The sequence below is a fragment of the Condylura cristata genome, unplaced genomic scaffold (assembly GCF_000260355.1).
Source record: "Condylura cristata isolate star-nosed mole 26May11 unplaced genomic scaffold, ConCri1.0 scaffold00019, whole genome shotgun sequence".
NCBI classification, from domain to species: Eukaryota; Metazoa; Chordata; class Mammalia; order Eulipotyphla; family Talpidae; genus Condylura; species Condylura cristata.
This window is the reverse complement of record NW_004567120.1, coordinates 16,332,668-16,350,649: the sequence shown is the minus strand read 5'-3', so window position 1 is coordinate 16,350,649 and position 17,982 is coordinate 16,332,668. Positions and strand designations below refer to the sequence as shown.

The 17,982-nt window shown below is 38.7% G+C and overlaps 1 protein-coding gene across 1 annotated transcript in view; it reads right to left on the bottom strand.

The window, feature by feature from the left end:
• Positions 1 to 17,862, bottom strand: part of LOC101631976 (NACHT, LRR and PYD domains-containing protein 12-like) — a 36,555-nt gene extending 18,693 nt beyond the window's left edge. The window contains exons 1-3 of the mRNA XM_012727291.1: positions 17,805 to 17,862; positions 1,782 to 1,852; positions 104 to 148 (exon numbers count right to left, since the gene is read on the bottom strand). Of these exons, the coding sequence (XP_012582745.1) occupies positions 104 to 148; positions 1,782 to 1,851 (115 nt within the window). The 5' untranslated portion in view covers position 1,852; positions 17,805 to 17,862. The remainder of the gene's footprint in view (positions 1 to 103; positions 149 to 1,781; positions 1,853 to 17,804) is intronic.
• Between the last annotated feature and the right edge of the window lie 120 nt (positions 17,863 to 17,982).

The window sequence follows — 17,982 nt, the reverse complement described above, 5'->3', positions numbered from 1 at the left end:
AATTGACAAGGGGGAAGAAATGGGTAAGGAGTGCAGATGACCAGCCAAGCTCTTTGGCACTATTCCCCAAACAGAAAAAGAGTAAAACAGAAAAGACATTTACCTGTAAGCTCCTTCCATGAAAATGAAGCCAAAGAACTTGAAGCAGCTGTGGGAGAAAGATGTTAGGTTTAAGAAGAGCACAGATGACATACCAACACATAAACTATAGAGAAATTTGGCCACACTGTTATAGCCATCATGCTGTTCTCCAAACAGAAATGCAGTGAACAAAGTCAATCACCTATCCTAACTTGCCTGCAAAGGTAGTTTATAACTAACATCCAGCAAATAGCAAAACATAAGAACTCACACAGATATGTGTAGGATGTAAAGATTTTGTTTATAGGATCAATAAAGAAAATTTTAGGCATAAATATAAAGGGAACTTCTTTTTTTGAAGTGACTATTTCTGTTATTTTGGTTTCCAGTGAAACCTATTACTTCCACTACTGTTTCTGTTGAATCTTATGGGAAAGAAAAAGGAATTGCTGGTGATAGTCTGACAGATATAAAATGACCTGCATTCAAATACATACACACACACTCAATCCAAACACATATACAGGAGCATAGATAAAAATGCATAAGCACATAACACACCTTCACATTCTTGTAGGTTTTTAGTATTTGAACACCTTTAAAAGCAAAGCAGGTCCCTCCCTGGTGGCGCAGCGGGTTAAAGCACAGCACTGAGAAGCTAAAGCCGCCTCCGCATGAGTTCAATTCTCTCCTGCCCCGACCTCATGGCGCGGCAGACCTCTCCTGACCCGCCCGCTGCTCCCCTCAGCAGTGTACTTCGTCCATCTGCCTGTTCTGCTCCCCACTCTGTCCATGGTGAAGCCTCTCGCCACCCCTGAGCCTCTGGCCTGTACCCCAGTTCTGTATGTACAAATAAATAAATCTTTAAAAAAAAAAAAAAGGCAAAAGCAAGATCTATATTGGGAGAAGGTGTGGCTAAGCAGAGAAAAGGAAGCAGAGTCTGAAGAAGCACATATTAGAATATCACAGAAATGGGCAGGCAATGAGTGGTCCAGTGAAAATAAGAAGTTTCTATTACCCACAGCTCAACATCCCTGGAGTTCAGGAATCAGTCACAAGGAGAAATACTTGAGAATCTTCCTGTTTTGCTATTTTCCATTGATATAGTAAAGGGAAAGACTTAGGAGACTTATATGATTACAAGCTTTTTTATTATTGAGGAAAACAATAGGAACCACAGTTTTCTCTTTCCTTTCCTTACTTTTTCCTCATTTGGGGAAACAAAAATTGCAGAGACATTTTTTTTTTAAAGATTTATTTATTTGTGCATACAGAACTGGGGTCAGGCCAGAGGCTCAGGGGCGGTGAGAGGCTTCACCAGAGACAGAGTGGGGAACAGAACAGGCAGATCGATGAAGTACACTGCTGAGGGGAGCAGTGGGCGGGTCAGGAGAGGTCTGCCACACCATGTGGTCACCTCCGGGGCAGGCGGGAATTGAACTCATGCGGAAGCGGCTCTAGATTCTCAGTGCTGTGCTTTAACCCGCTGCGCCACCAGGGAGGGCCGCAGAGACATTTTTAAGAGAGTATTAGTGAGTAAATACTGCATCCATGTAGTACCTTAACATACATACATCTTTACACATGCAAAAAGTTTTTAAAGATTTGGAAGAATCTCAAAGGTTATAAGAAGAAGTAGAGGAAAGAGCATGAACAAAATTATCTAAACATACCCTTCCCTAGAGCATTCAGTTACTCACAATTCTGTTTAGACAATAAACTCCAGGTACAAGCAGGTTCCATATCTTTTCTTTTCTTTTGAGTGTTCATCCTGGAAAATCAAAAAGACTAATGTAAAACAGAAATGACTGTAAACCCTAGCTAGTGGAAGTCCACAGTGAAAAAGCAACTAGACAAAGATTCTTCACTCAAGGCATTTCACATTTAAGGAAGAGAAAAGATGCAGTTACTAAGTAAGCAATGGGGGAGGGGGGGACTGAGAAGATGACATACAAACAGACCTAAGCTCAAGAGGAAAATGAGAAAAGAGGATAGACTTTGGAAGAGTACAAATATGGAGTATAGAAAGTAGAGCTCTGAAATTGGGTCACTATGGGAAGCACAGAAGTATGCCTCTCATGTTTGGGGTCAAGATAAGAAAGAATGAATGTGTCCTTCAACAGCATTTTTTAAAAGATATATTTATTATATCAGCCTTCATCTTTGTACAATACCATACTACTGTAATCTGAAAAGAAAGTTATGACTATAGGCTGCAGTAGTATGGTATGAGAGAGACCATGTAGAGAGTCAGGAGACATAGGTGCTAGTCCCATTTCTGTGATTATCTACCTATGCACCTTGAATAATATTCTTCTCCTTTCAAGGTCTGTTTCATTATTTTTGAAATGGCTGAGGCAAAATGAGGATACGGAGAAAAGAAAAACCTTGTACAGTGTCATTAAGAGTGTAAATTGGGGCTCTCCTGGTGGCGCAACAGGTTAAAGCACCACATTATGAAGCTCTCTGAAGCCACTGCAGCATGAGTTTGATCCCCGGCCAGGGAGCTGACCCACATGGTGTGGCAGACCTCTGCTGACTCGCCCAGTCAATCTGCCTGTTCTGCTCCCCACTCTGTCTCTGGTGAATCCTCTCATTGCCCCCGCACCGCTGGCCTGTACCCCAGTTCTGTAAGCATAAATAAATATTTTTTTTAAAAAAGTGCAAATTGATGCAGCAGCCATGTAAAAAAGTAATGAAGGTTCTCAAAAATGTGAGTTATCAATTCTACTTTTAGGCATAATCACAAAGTAAAGAAAAACACATTCAAAACTGCTATGTTCATTGTATTACAAGAGTTGGAAAAACCTAAGTGTCTATAAATGGATGAATGAATAAGGAAAATGCAAACACAGGTATAAATACATCACACGTGTATGCACATACATGGAGGGATGTTATTCAGCCATAAAAAAGAAAGTCTGCCATTTGTGACATGTATGGACTTTGAAGACATTATGCTAAGTGAATTAAGCCAGGTAGAGAAAGACAGACACCACATCATTTCACTTATATGTGCAATCTAAAAAATAAACCAAGTTCACAGAACAGACAGATGGCTGCCAGAGGGATGGGCAAAACAAATAAAGGGGATGAAAAGGTGACAGCTTCCAGTTATGAAAGAAATAAGTCATGGGAATGTAATGTAGAGCATGTTGACTATACTTAACAATATCCTATTGCATATTTAAAAGCTGCTGAGAGTGGATCTTAATCATGGTAGCAGATTCGCATCACAAGAAAAAGTTTTTGTAGTATATAATAATGTTAACTGGACTATATAGTGATCATTTTTAATATAAACAAATAGTGAAACATTAAGTCATATACCTGAAACTAATATAATGTTGATTATCAATTATAACAAATAAAAAAGGAAATCACAAAAATTTCCAGCTTAAAAATACTGTGGTTACCATGTTTATTGCTGCTTTATTTACAATTGGAAAAACATGGAAGCAGCCCAAATGCCCAAAAGTAGATGACTGGATAAAAAAGACGTGGTACATATACACAATGGAATATTACTCAGCAACCAAAAAGGAGAAACACATATCTTTTGTAGCAACTTGGATGGAGCTGGAAAAGATCATGCTTAGTGAGATAAGCCAGAAAGAGAAAGAAAAATACCGGATGGTTTCACTCATAGCAGGAGTATAATGGACCAGACGAGAAAATAACAAAAATAATGAACAACCATATACTAGAGACATTTTGGGGGGTTGGGTTGGGAATGGGATCAAAAACGGGGGGGGGGAATGCACGGGATTATGGTGATGGCACATGGGTGACTTGGTGATGGGAAACCCGCGGGGATTACAATTGAGATGGAAAAAAAATGTACAAAATGATGTAAAAATAAACTTTTGTAATAAAAAAAAATACTGTGGTTACATGGAGTGAGAAAAAATGAATTTTTGCTGTTGATCGTATCTTTGTATGTATAAATATCCTGAAAAGTAGGTGATCTTATTCATATTAAGTAACAGGGATTTTCCAAAAAAAATGTCTAAAGGGATGTTAATCCAGGTTTCTTTCCAGATTGAACACTATTAAGAGCAATACATCTCTCTCTTGGCTGCACTTTAGAATCACCTTCACACACTACAGAATTTTTTCCTTTTTTTTTTTTTTTTGCAATATTACTTAACACATTCTAACACACTTGATAACTTATGTATGTATATACTTATTTGGTTATTGTCCATCTTTTCCATCTAAATTGAATGATTGAGATCAGTTCTCAGCCTTTCAATTTTGCAAGTCTACACAAAAGAAGTAGAGCATATTTTCCCACCTCTTGTTTGTGAGCTCAGTCTTGAGACTTGCTTGGGCTAATGGAGTATACAAAGATGTGACTCAAACAAGGGCTTAAAATACATGTGTTCAGTTGGACACATTCCCCTCTCGATTCTACCACTAGCGTGAGAAAAGCTGTGAGAGAAACAAGCTTCCAGCTAATCCACTGATCCAAGAAGGATGAGAAATACATGAAGCAGTCACCCCAATTTACTCACAGTCCTGCAGCAATAGTAGAATCACTCCAGCCTGAATCAGAGTTGCTTAACAGAGCCCTGCCTAATCAACTGAATCCCAGCCGCCTGCAGATTAGTGAGAATAAGTGCTTAATAAAGTCTTAATTTTCCATAGCACTGTGATTTTGTGGTTGCAACATATGGCACTGGAAATAGCTGGTAGATTTTGCTAGACTGTAAATGTCTACAATTGTTTTCAGCAGGGTTTATTGAATAACTGAATAAAAGCTTTAAAACAAATCCAATTTTTAGTCCACATTTCTGATAAATTAATTCAGAATTCTAATGACGAGGTTTGGCATTGATTTTTTTTTTAAAGATCCTTAGGTATTTCTAATACTGAGCCAGAAGAGAGTCACTGTTCTCTGATTTCTGATAGAGGAAAGAGCATACAGGTTTCAATCCCTGACTCTACCACTTACTATATGACAACCATGCAGTAAACATCTCTCTAAGCCTCAGATCTCTCACTTATTAAATTAAATGAGATAAACCATATGAAGTATTGGGCACACATCATGGTACACAGTAAAGAGCAGCTCAAGAGTCCTAGAACACAATGTTTTATGGCTGTTTCTTTGATAAGAACAGAAATATCTATAAACCAGATAGACCTTACTTAATCCTATTTCCACTATGTTCTAGCAATAGTTTACTTAAAACTCTCTGACACTAAAATAATGCATTTGTAAAACATGGTGGTTAATAACAACTACCTTATTACTTTGCTGTGAGGATTAAATAAGATGCCTTCTCATTCTCTTCTGGGTTACCACAACAATGCCCATATTTCAATAATCCTTACAAATCCAAATTGCCTATCCCAATCTAGCCATCTCCAATAAACTACAGATTTGTACATTTAAAGGTTTACTCAAAATCCACTTGTATGTGGACACCCCTCTTTTTTAAGATTTATTTATTTTGTATATAAAACTGGGGTACAGGTCAGAGGTACAGGGGCAGTGAGAGAACCCACCAGAGACAGAGTGGGGAGCAGAACAGGCCGACTGATGAAGTACACTTCTTCTGGGAGCAGCGGAAGGGTCAGGAGAGGTCTGCCACACCATGTGGTCACCTCCAGGGCAGAGACTGAACTCATGCTGAAATGATTTTAGCTCCTTAATGCTGTGCTTTAACCAGCTGTGCAACCAGGGAGGGTCCCACCCCTCTTTTTCTAACCAAAGTAGTTACTGCAAATTTTGTGAAACATTCTTTCAATGTTCTTTGCTCTAGATAAGCAATTCTAGCTCTCTAAATGGAATAATCCGATTCTCTGTGCCTGATCTTTAAACCTGAGTGGAAACTGACTCCCTAAATGTTCCAAATTTCCTTGGTTACTGACTTTCTTGAGGCCTTATATATTTTTTAAAGATTTATTTATTTATTTATCCATATAGAACTGGGGTACAGGCCAGAGATGCGGAGGGTGAGAGGAGTCACCAGAGACAGGGTGGGGAGCAGAACAGGCAGATCAACGAAGTACACTGCTGAGGGGAGCAGCGGGCGGGTCAGGAGAGGTCTGCCGTGCCATGTGGATCTCCTCCCGGGCAGGCGGGGATCGAACTCATTGCGGAAGTGGCTTAAGCTTCTCAGTGCAGTGCTTTAACCCGCTGCGCCACCAGGGAGGGCCGCAGGTATCCTTTTCAATTAATGTTTTTGAGTTCTTTGGATAGATTCGTAGGAGTGGAATTGTGGGTCATATGGTAGCCTTATTTTTTTAGACATCATTGGTTTTGAGCAACTCCATATTCTTCCAAATATCCTCATGCTTAATTAATTCAGATGAATTTCTGCTCACTGCTGCTAAAGAACTCTGATAAATTACGGAATGAGGGTCCTCCCTGGCGGCGCAATGGTTAAAGCGCACAACTATGAATTTATCTGCAGCCACTGCAGCACAAGTTCAAACCCCTGCCAGGGAGCTACCTACATGGTGTAGCAGACCTCTCCTGTCTTGCCCGTTGCTCCCCTCAGCAGTGTATTTCAGTACATCTACCTGTTCTGCTCTCCATTCTGGTGGTGAGTCATCTCACCCCCCTTGCTTACTTCTGCACTGTACTCCAGTTCTTGTACACTATAACACAGCAAATCAATATATTTACACCTAAAATCAATGCAACTTGTCAATTATATCTCAATAAAAATAGAAAACATTGTAAAGTAGAAAAAATCAATAAAAATGTAATTATAAAAGAAAATGAAAAAACTGAAACAACCCAAATATCCACCAGTGAATGAATATATAAACAAATGTGATATATACATACAATGGATTATTGTACAGCCTTGAAAAGGTAAAAAATTCTGAAATATGCTACTTGGATGAATCTGGAAGACACTATAAGCCAGACACAAAGCAACAAATATTGCATATTCTACTTACAAGAAGTATCTAGAATAGCCAAATTCAGAAAGTAGAACAGTGGTTAAGTTACCTGGGACTAGGGAGAGAGGATAATGGATATAGAGTTTCAGTTTGGGAATATGAAAAGGTCTGGAGCTGGACAGTGGTGATAGTTGCACAAGAATGTTAATGTAATTAACCACTGAATTGTACACTTAAAAATGATTACAGTCACTATGTATTTTACTGCAATAGAAAAGAGATTGGCAAAATATTTAAAGAGACCTTTCACGAAGACATATATGGGTATGGTCAGTAGCACACGAAAAGGTGTACAGTACCATTAGTTATTAGGGAAATGCAAAAGAAAAAAAAGCTACCCTGAAATACTATTTCATTCTCACCAGAATGATTAATATTAAATGGACTAACATTACTAAATGTGCATAAGGATGCTGTGGGGAGAATAAAATGGTACAATGATATGGTACTTTCACAGAAATCAAAACATACATTTATCTTATGACCTAGCACCCCCATTCCTTGTTATATTTTTTTTTAGATTTATTTTTATGCATACAAGAACTGGGGTGTAGGCCAAAGGTTCAGGGAGTGAGAGAAGAGGGTGAAGGGGGAGCAGAAAAGACAGATGTACTGAAGTACACTGTTGAGAGGAGCAGGGGGTGAGACAGGAGAGGTCTGCCGCGCCATGTGGGTCACCTCCAGGGCCGCGAACTGAACTCACACTGAAGCAGCTGTGGCTTGCTTGCAGTGCTGTGTCCTGACCCATTGAGCCATGAGGGAGGGCTCCACTCGTTATTAACCCAAGAAAAATGAAAATACATGTGCACAAAATGAATTATACAAGGATGTCTATTATAGTAGATTTACGCACTGTAACCCAAACCAAAACTTTCCAAGCAGCTATCAAAAAAGAATGTATATGCACACTATGATCTATCTGTACAATGGAGTATGACTACAATAAAAAGAAATGAGGTACGGATACAGACAACAATATGGATAAATCATGCAGGAGAAACTTCATACAAACGTGTACATATTATGTAATTTCATTTATATGAAGCTACAAAATGTGTAAAATCAATCATAATAAATCAAAACAGTGACTGCTTCTGGGGGGAAAGTAAAGGTTTCAGTGAAGTCCTCTGTCAAAACTCACCAAATGCAACATTTTCTTTCACTATAAATAAATTTTGTCTTTAAAAAAATCATAAGTGGGCCTCTCTGATGGTCTAGGGGTTGTCACAGTGCGCTATCAACACAGTGCTCTATCAACCTCCATCCAGGGAGCTGACTCAAAAACGGCAGAGCAGACCTCTCCTGTCTTGCTGCTGCTCCCCGGAGCAGTGTGTTTCAGTACATCTACTTGTTCTGCTCCCCACTCTGTCTCTGTTACACCCCAGTTCTATGAAAAAAAAGTCATAAATACTGAACTCTGATTAATGATATGCATGCTGAAATGTATAGGGATGAACAGAAGTGCAAATTACCCCAAGTGCATCAAAATATAACATAAACTGATGAATATATAGATATCTGATAAAGAAAATACACCAAAATGTTAAAAATTGCAGAATCTGGGCCCTCCCTGGTGGCGCAGCGGGTTAAAGCACTGCACTGAGAAACTAAAGCCACTTCCACATGAGTTCGATCCCCGCCTGCCCCGGAGGTGACCACATGGCGTGGCAGACCTCTCCTGACCCGCCCGCTGCTCCCCTCAGCAGTGTACTTCATCAGTCAGCCTGTTCTGCTTCCCACTCTGTCTCTGGTGAATCCTCTCACCCTCCGCATCTCTGGCCTGTACCCCAGTTCTGTATGAATAAATAAATAAATCTTTCAAAAAAAATTAAAAAAAAAATTGCAGAATCTAAATGTTGGGTATATGCCTATTCACTGGATATTTTGGCATGTTTAAACCTTTAATAAGATATTGAGGAAAATACCATGGGCCATGGTAATAGAGAAGTTTATGTGCTTAAATGTGTTTATTAAAAATTATTTTTAAAAGAGCTTTCAACTTTAAAAGCTAAATAAAAAGAAAATAAAGTCAAAGGTACTAAAATAGAAAGTAAACAATAAACATTAGAGTAGATCAATAAAAGGAAAGAGCTCTTTCATAAGACCAATATAAAGGATACATTTTTTGACAAGTATAATTTCAACAATAAAGGCAGCACAAATTAACATTAAAAATGAATATACAATTCTCCAAAGAACACATAAACATGGCAATAAACTACACACAAAAAAAATGTTCATCAACATTAATTCTTAGGGAAATGTATATGAAAAGTGTAATGGGATATCATCTCCCAAGACAAATGGCCTACAACAAAAAGACAAGAACCAACAAATGTTACCAAGGATGTGGAGAAAAAGGAACCCTCATATGCTATTGGTAGGAATATAAATTGGTGCAGCCACCATGAAAAATAGAGGAGCCTCAAAAAATTAAAAATAGAACTACCAGGGCCTCCCTGGGGGCACAGGGTTTAAATTCTCAGTGCTATAAAGCTATCACCAGTCACTGCAGCATGATTTCCATCTCTGGCCAGTTGAGCTAATTCACATATGATGCAGAAGACCTCTCCTATCCACCCACTACTCCCCTCAACAATGTATGTCAGTAGAATCTCCTGTAGAATCTCCTGTTTTGCTCCCCAATCTTTCTGTGTGAATCCTCTCAACCCCCACCTCTGGATTGCACCCCCATTATTTTATGCATAAATAATTTAAAAAAAATAGAACCATGTGAACCAGCAATTCCACTGTTAGCTATTTATAAAAAAAAATATGATTTCAAAAAGATATATAACTCTATGTTCACTGTGGCACTATTCAAAGTAGTCAAGATTCAAACAACCAAATCCCATCAAATAGTGAATGGATAAAAAAGGTATGGTATACACACACAATGGAATACTACTCAGCTGTGAAAAATAATGAAACCACGCCATTTGTAACAATGTGGGTGGGTTTTCAGGGGATGGTGCCTAGTCAAACAAGTCAGAAGGAAAGGGACTAATACTTTATGATTTCACCCATCACCCAAATGTGTAATATAAAGAAACAAAGAAAATGAACAAAACAACACAAAAACAAACATTCTTGTGGTTATCACAAGAATGGGAATGGAAGTAATGGTGAGGGGGTGGTCAACTGGAAGGTGGTAGATGATGGACAGAACTTTGGTTGTGAATGTAGTATGATACATTTATTTGATGAAGTGTGAAGCTGTACTTCTGAAACATACAATGCTGTAAACCAATGCTGCCTAAGTACAATAAATGAATAAAAAGAAGTTAAAATAAAACAAACCTGAGGGCCCTCCCTGGTGGCACAGTGGGTTAAAGCACAACACTAAAATACTAAAGCCACTTCAGTATGAGTTCAGTTCCCAAACCAGAGATGACCCACATGGCACGGCAGACCTCTCCTGACCCGCCTGCTGCTCCCCTCAGCAGTGTACTTCATCAGTCTGCCTGTTCTGCTCCCCACTCTGTCTCTGGTGAATCCTCTCAGTGCACCTGCACCTCTGGCCTGTACCCCAGTTCTGTATGCATAAATAAATAAATCTTAAAAAAACAACAACTTAAAGGAAAATGAAAGGGAACCAAATTAGACACAAGAGATATTTTTAAAATATTTTAAAACTACTATATATAACATTTTTAGCAGTAGTTTTAAAATCTATGTGAAATGAATACTTTCCAAGAAAAGAAACTGAAATAGGCCTCAAAATATGAAAAAATAGATTAATTAATCACAAAAGAATATTAAATAATAATCTACCTCAAAAGTCACCAGCCCCAAAATGTTTTCTAGGAAAACCCAAGCAAACCACCTAGCAGATTAGTTAAATTTCATGTAAAATTTTCCATAACAAAGTAAAAGGAACATAACACCATATAGCTATGAAGGTAGTATAATCTTGCTACCAAAACTAACAAATAAAGTGAAAGAAATTATAAGGCCATGTTACCTATGAACCTAGATGTAAAAATACCTTAATACCAAAATCAGAAAAGCACAAAAAAACTATAGGCCATAAATTTTTTTTAAGGATTGTAAAAAATGTATTTATTATGCATACAGAACTGGGGTACAAGCCAGAGAGGTGCAGGGTGGTGAGAGGCTTCACCAGAGATAGAGTGGGGAGCAGAACAGGCAGATTGACGAAGTACACTGCTGAGGGGAGCAGTGGGTGAAATAGAAGTCTGCCACGCCACGTGGGTTAGCTCCCTGGCCGGGATCGAACTCTAGCTGAAGTGGCTGAGGATAGCTTAGCAGTGTGGTGTTTTAATCTTCTGTGCCACCAGGGAGGGCCGAGACCAAAACTTACATATATGTATTAATAAATATATTTTATATATGTATAGTTTATTTTTACATCATTTTGTGCATTTTCCATCTCATTTGCAATCCCCTTGGGATTCCCATCACCAAATCACCCATGTGCCATCACAAGTGCATTTCCCTCCCCCTGCTGTTTTTGATCCCATTCTCCACTCCCCCCCCAAAATGTCTCTGGTATATAGCTGTTCATCATTATCATTGTTTTCTTGCCTGTTCTGTTATATTCCTGCTATGAGAGAAACCATTCGGTATTTTTCCTTTTCTTTCTGGCTTATTTCACTAAGCATGGTCTTTTCCAGCTCCATACATGTTGCGCCAAAAGACATGTGTTTCTTTTTTTTTTGGTTCCTGAGTAATATTCCATTATGTATATGTAACACATCTTTTTAATACAGTCATTCATTTTTGTTCATTTGGGCTGTTTCCATGTCTTTCCAATTGTGAATAAAGCAGCAATAAACATGGGGGTAAGGTATCTTTTTCAATTAGTGTTTTTGTGTCTTTTGGGTAGATACCTAGGAGTGGGATTGCTGAGTCGTAGGGAAGCTCCATGTTTAGCAGTTTGAGGAACCTCCAAACAGTTTTCCATAGTGGTTGTACTAGTTTGCATTCCCACCAGCAGTGCAGGAGAGTTCCTTTTTCTCCACATCCTCGCCAACATTTGTTGTTGATAGTTGTTTGAAGATGTGCCATTCTCACTGGGGTGAGGTGGTATTTCAATGTGGTTTTAATTTGCATCTCCCTTATTACGAGTGATGTTGAACATTTTTTCATATGCTTGATGGCCATCTGCATTTCCTCTTTGGAGAAGTGTCTTTTTAGCTCTTCTGCACATTTTTTGATGGGGTTGTTTATTTTTGTTGAGTTTCATCAGTTCTCCGTATATTTTTGTGATCAATCCTTTATCGCTAGTTTTGCGTGAGAAAATTTTTTCCCAATCAGTGGGATGTCTGTTTGTTTTTAGTAATGTCTCTTTTACTGTACAGAAGCTGCTTAACTTGATGTAGTCCCATCTATTTATCCTTGCCTTCACTATCATTGCATTGGGTGCTCTGTCTTTAAAGATATCGCTGAAGTGTATGTCGTGTAGTGTTTGGCCCATCTTTGCTTCCAGCAGACCATAACTTTTTAAGAACATATACAAGGAAAGCTTCTTCAATAAATGGTATTGAAAAAGCTGAACAGCCACATGCAAAAGAATGACACTGAGTACAGAACTGAAACATGGCAAGGGGAGGGCGTGGGCAAGGTTTGAGAACAAAAAGAGAAAGGATCACAACGGACTGTGGTGATGGAATATGGGAGATTTGGTGGTGGGTGCACTATAGTTGGGACACCTGAGGGGGAGGGGTCTAATAAATCCCAAACAACAATAAAGAAAGCCAGTATTACCTCAATTATAAAAGTAATTAATTTGAAAAATACTGCAGCAATTAAAACTATATAATGATCCAGAAATAACCTAAACAAGATATGTTCAAGACATTGATGCAGAAAATAATGAAGCATGATCATTCAGGGACTTAAAAACTTGAATAAATGGAGAGCCATATCACATTTATACATATAGACTCATTAATATACCAATTCTCCACCTGTTTTATCTGTAAACTCAATACAATGCCAACAAAAATGCCAGTAAGATTCTACATCAGTATCATAATCTGAGACTAAAATCCTCAGGAAAAAGTAAACATTCAAAAATAGTAAAAAACTGAAGAAAACAATGCTCATTCCAAGCCAAATATTGGGCATATTCTAAACTATGAAAATGAAAAGTGTTCTTGAATGCAAACATGTATAAATGGATCAATAGAACCAAACGAGAGTCCTGAAACACACCTGAACATGCCTAAGAATCTATCGCTTAAAAGTAACATTTAAGGGGCTCTCCCTGGTGGTGCAGCGGGTAAAAGCACAGCACTAAGAAGCTAAAGCCACTTCAGCATGAGTTTGATCCCCGCCCCGGAGGTGATCTGGATGGTGCAGCAGACCTCTCCTGACCTACCCGCTGCTCCCCTCAGCTGTGTACTTTGTCCATCTGCCTGTTCTGCTCCCCACTGTCTCTGGTGAATCCTCTCACTGCACCTGTACTCCAGTTCTGTATGCAAAAATAAATAAATCTTTTTAAAAATGCAGCATTTAGGGAAATGCCAGTAGAGAAAGGAAAAGAGGAAAGTATGTACACCGAAGCATGTTTTATTAGCAAAAACTTGGAAATAATCAGGTCAATAGTGAAATGGTTACTCTGTAGAAATACTATGCAATGGTGAAAGAACAAGTTAGGTTTACACATACTAACATGAAAAAGTTCTCAGACATAATGCTGGGTAAAAGTAGTAGCAGAATAATACATAAGCATAATAAAATTCATATCTTTTAAAAACACTAAATAATACTAGATATTCTTCATGTGTCTCTGTGTGAAAATATTTGTAAATAAATAATAGGAAAGGTCTGGGAGAAGTTCAGTCAAATTGAACATGGAGGGGAGGAAATCAACAATATCCAAAGGTGGTTTTAGACTTCTCTATAACATTTAATGCCTTGAAAGAAAAAATGTATTTACATGTCGTGTGTAATAAAGCCAGTAAATAGAAAACTTTAAAGCTGCATAACAATATGAGTGAATCCAGTTATGTAAAAAATTATATCTGTGTAGACATGCTTATTACTCATTTAAATGCATGGGAACAAGACTAAAGATACTCACCAAACTGTTGGCAGGTAGTTGGTTTGGGGTTTTGTTTTTTATTGTTTTTGATGCTGGAACAGCAAATAGGAAGGTAACAAAAAGGTAACTATCATAATTTACTCTTTATACTTGTGTATTTGATCTTTTACCATGAACATGTACTTGTGTATTATTAGATAGTCAAAAAATAAGACATGGGGCCCTCCCTGGTGGCACAGCAGGTTAAAGCACAGCACTAAGAAGCTAAAGCCACTTCAGCATGAATTCAAACCCCAGCGACCCACATGGCGTGACAGACCTCTCCTGACCCGCCCACTGCTCCCCTCAGCAGTGTACTTCATCGATCTGCCTGTTTTGTACCCCATTCTGTCTCTGGTCAATCCTCTCACCACCCCTGCACCTCTGGCCTGTACCCCAGTTCTGTATGTATAAATAAATAAATCTTTAAAAAAAGTAAGACATGGAAAACGAAGACACATTTTTAAGTAGGAAAAAACTAATCACCACACTATATATAGTATGATGTGTGTAATATAACATAATGTCTATAATTATTGTATTATAAATATATGTGCAGATGTATATCCCTATACAATATATGCAAGCATATTTTATTGTGCTTTATTTTTCTGTGCTTCACAGATACTGCATTTCTTTTACAATCTGAAGGTTTGTGGCAACCATTCATCAAGCAAGTTTATCAGCACCATTTTTCTAATAGCAAGTGCTCACTGGCTGTCTCTAAATTACATTTAATTTAGGTATATGCATTGTTTTGTTTTATACATAATACTATTGCACACTTAATACAATATAGTAATGTGTAAGCTTAACTCTGACATACACTGGGAAGCCAGAAAGTTCACCTGACTCACTTTATGGCTTCGTCCATTTTATTGCAATTGTCTGGATCCTGCAATATATTTGAGATATGCCTGTATCTATTCTATCATACAAGCACACAGATAAAAACTGGATTGTGACAATTTGTGTACTTTTTCTGTTTAATTATGCTTTCTAACAAGCACATAGTTCTGCACTATTTAAGAAGCATTATGATAATCATTTTGCAATATATATATATATATATATCAAATCATTATATTGTACACCTTAAACTTATACAATGTTATACATCAATTATATATAAATATAGTTGGGGGAAATACACATACAAATATGAAGAAATCTGCTCATGTTTAATTATGCTTTCTAACAAGCACATAGTTCTGCACTATTTAAGAAGCATTATGATAATCATTTTGCAATATATATATATATATATCAAATCATTATATTGTACACCTTAAACTTATACAATGTTATACATCAATTATATATAAATATAGTTGGGGGAAATACACATACAAATATGAAGAAATCTGCTCATGTCATTCACTAATTAAAACCCTTTAATAGGGGTATTTTCATTGGTCCTAGAATAAAGCCCAAATAATGAGGGGCCTGCCACCCATCCTCAGCTCACAATGCTGTCCCTTTGCTTAATACTTGTAGTCGTAACAGATGCTTTCAGTTTTTCAAGACCCTTATAAGTGGCCTTTGTACATGTAAGTTTCCTTTCCCAGGCTTTTCTTCCACCCCCACAATCCACACCATCTACCCCAATTAATCTTTCATCACTTCTTCAGGGAAGCCTTTCCTAACTTCGCAGACAGGGTTGGGTCCTCCTCTTATAAGCACTTACAGAACTCCTTCATAGCTCATACCGTTGTTTGCAGTTTTCTACTTAGAGGCGGGATTAGTAACATAATCCTTCCTCTCACTCCTATTAGACTGTAAGCTTCATGAGAGCAGAGTTCTTGTCTGTCTTGTTATATTTTGACATCTACCAAGAACTCAGTATTTGTGAAATAAATAATTGCTCTGTATTAGGGTGAACCCTGGCTTTGGTAAAGCTCAATTTCCCTCTCCATTCCAATCCTCCATCCATATAAGCAACCTCAATGACTGCAGATGAGTCACCCATCATACTAACCTCATTATTCTTTCATCCATCTCTGCTACTTCAACAATTTTTGACCACAGGCCACTTCACAAGCATTTTCTAGCCATGAGTGTTCCAGAACACCTGATAAACATGGAGATGCTCCACTTCAGAATTCCTGAACCCCACTATCACTATGTCTGGCTACCACCTTCTGTCCCCTATTATTTCTTGATTCTCAGAATTTGACTCTTCATTCTCATTAAGATCTCTCATCCTTTGACTCTTCCCATTGTTCAGCTCATCACCACCTCATTGTTTTACTCACCTTCAATCTAAGACCATGGTACAACATTTCACGCACTCTTGCTAGCAACCTCGCTGATCTTGCCCCTTTAGACCTAATATTTACCGAGCAGTTACCATGGGCTATTGGACGTGCATTATCTTTGTAACTTATCACAACAGCAGTATGAGGAAGAGCACATACTCATTCCACTTTACAGATAAGGGAAATAATTCTTAAAGAGGTGAAACAACTTGTCCAAAGTTATACAACTGGAAACTGATGGAGCTGGATAGAGTTGGGATCAAAACAAGATCTGTCTCACACAAAGGTCTGTGCTCTGAACTAGTCAGTATTTTGTCTCTCAGGGGAAAGGTAACTCTGACTCCAGTGGGGAGAATGAAGATGGAAATGAGCAAGGTGTGGAGAGTCAGGCAGCAAACCAGCTGAGAGCTGATGTTGGACTAATCATTATCTACCTGAACTTTACAAAGAATTCAGACTAGTCCCACTTACTTTACAGATGTGTGACTTTACAGATGAACTTGGTGGACTTCGACTAAGGCTCACACAGCTAAATGTGCCTACAATAAAGCAAGAAGTCAGTGATTTAACACATTCTTACAGAATAAAATCTGTACACTAACTTATCTAACAACATATACTTACAGCTAGAGATATATTTCTAGGTATGCTGCCATTATTAACTGCTCCTTGTGCTAGGAATATATTATGGTCTTATTTCTACTTCCAACAACTCTATGAATGAGCACATCCCTAATTTTGTAAATGATGAAAAGGAGTCACAAGAAGATCATGAAAATTGCATCAGTTCACATAATGAGTTCAAGACAAAGATGGGATCTTCCAGTCACCCAAAACAAAGTCTCAGTCTTAGAGTCACACTCCCCACTCTACACACAGGTTTTTGTGATTCTTGGGAACTAGGGAGGAAGAGACAATCAAACATGGACACATATCTCACAGCTCCTACCTGCAAGGAGCTGTGCAGCAGACTTGAGGGGTGTGCTATGATAGGGAGTGGGGGTTAGTGGGGGTTGGGAAAAGGGTTTTGTTGTATCCAGCACCATGGTCTTATGGGGAAGGGCATGGAGGACACACACCATGTCCCAGAGGAACAACAAAACTAACCTCTAAGCCACACCAAGACCAGGATGGGTCCACAAACACAGTAGTCAACAGTTCCATCACCTGTTCCATTTCTTCTCTTACTAAAGCAAAAGAGCCCACCAAATACTAGGGTAAGTTCCTAGTTTTCCTCTCCTCTTCATCATCTGGGATCTAGAGACAAATCTAGTTCAAATCCCAACTCTACCCAGCTCCATCAGTTTCTGTCATCTGGCCCCTGTCCACGGGCCCAGGAAAGCTCTTCCATTTGTTGTCGTTGTTAAGGAGACAATAGGTTTCTTCAGATTTTCCCAAGGGTTCCCCTCCTACTAGTTCGCCACACCCCAAAGAAGTTAAGAATCCTGACTTTTCAGCGCAGTTAACCAGAGCGTTTGGGACAACTTTACCTCAGGCCCGCATGCACGCAGTCTGTCCCAGCTCCCGCGTTTGTCAGCAATTCTTCCCTTCCCCCTCCCCCCAGGCACGCCTGCACGCACGCACTCCACACGCACGCACCAACGGCACGCACCCCACGCACGCTCTGGCAAGCCTCACGCACACCCCTAGACGTAGTTGCGCACATGC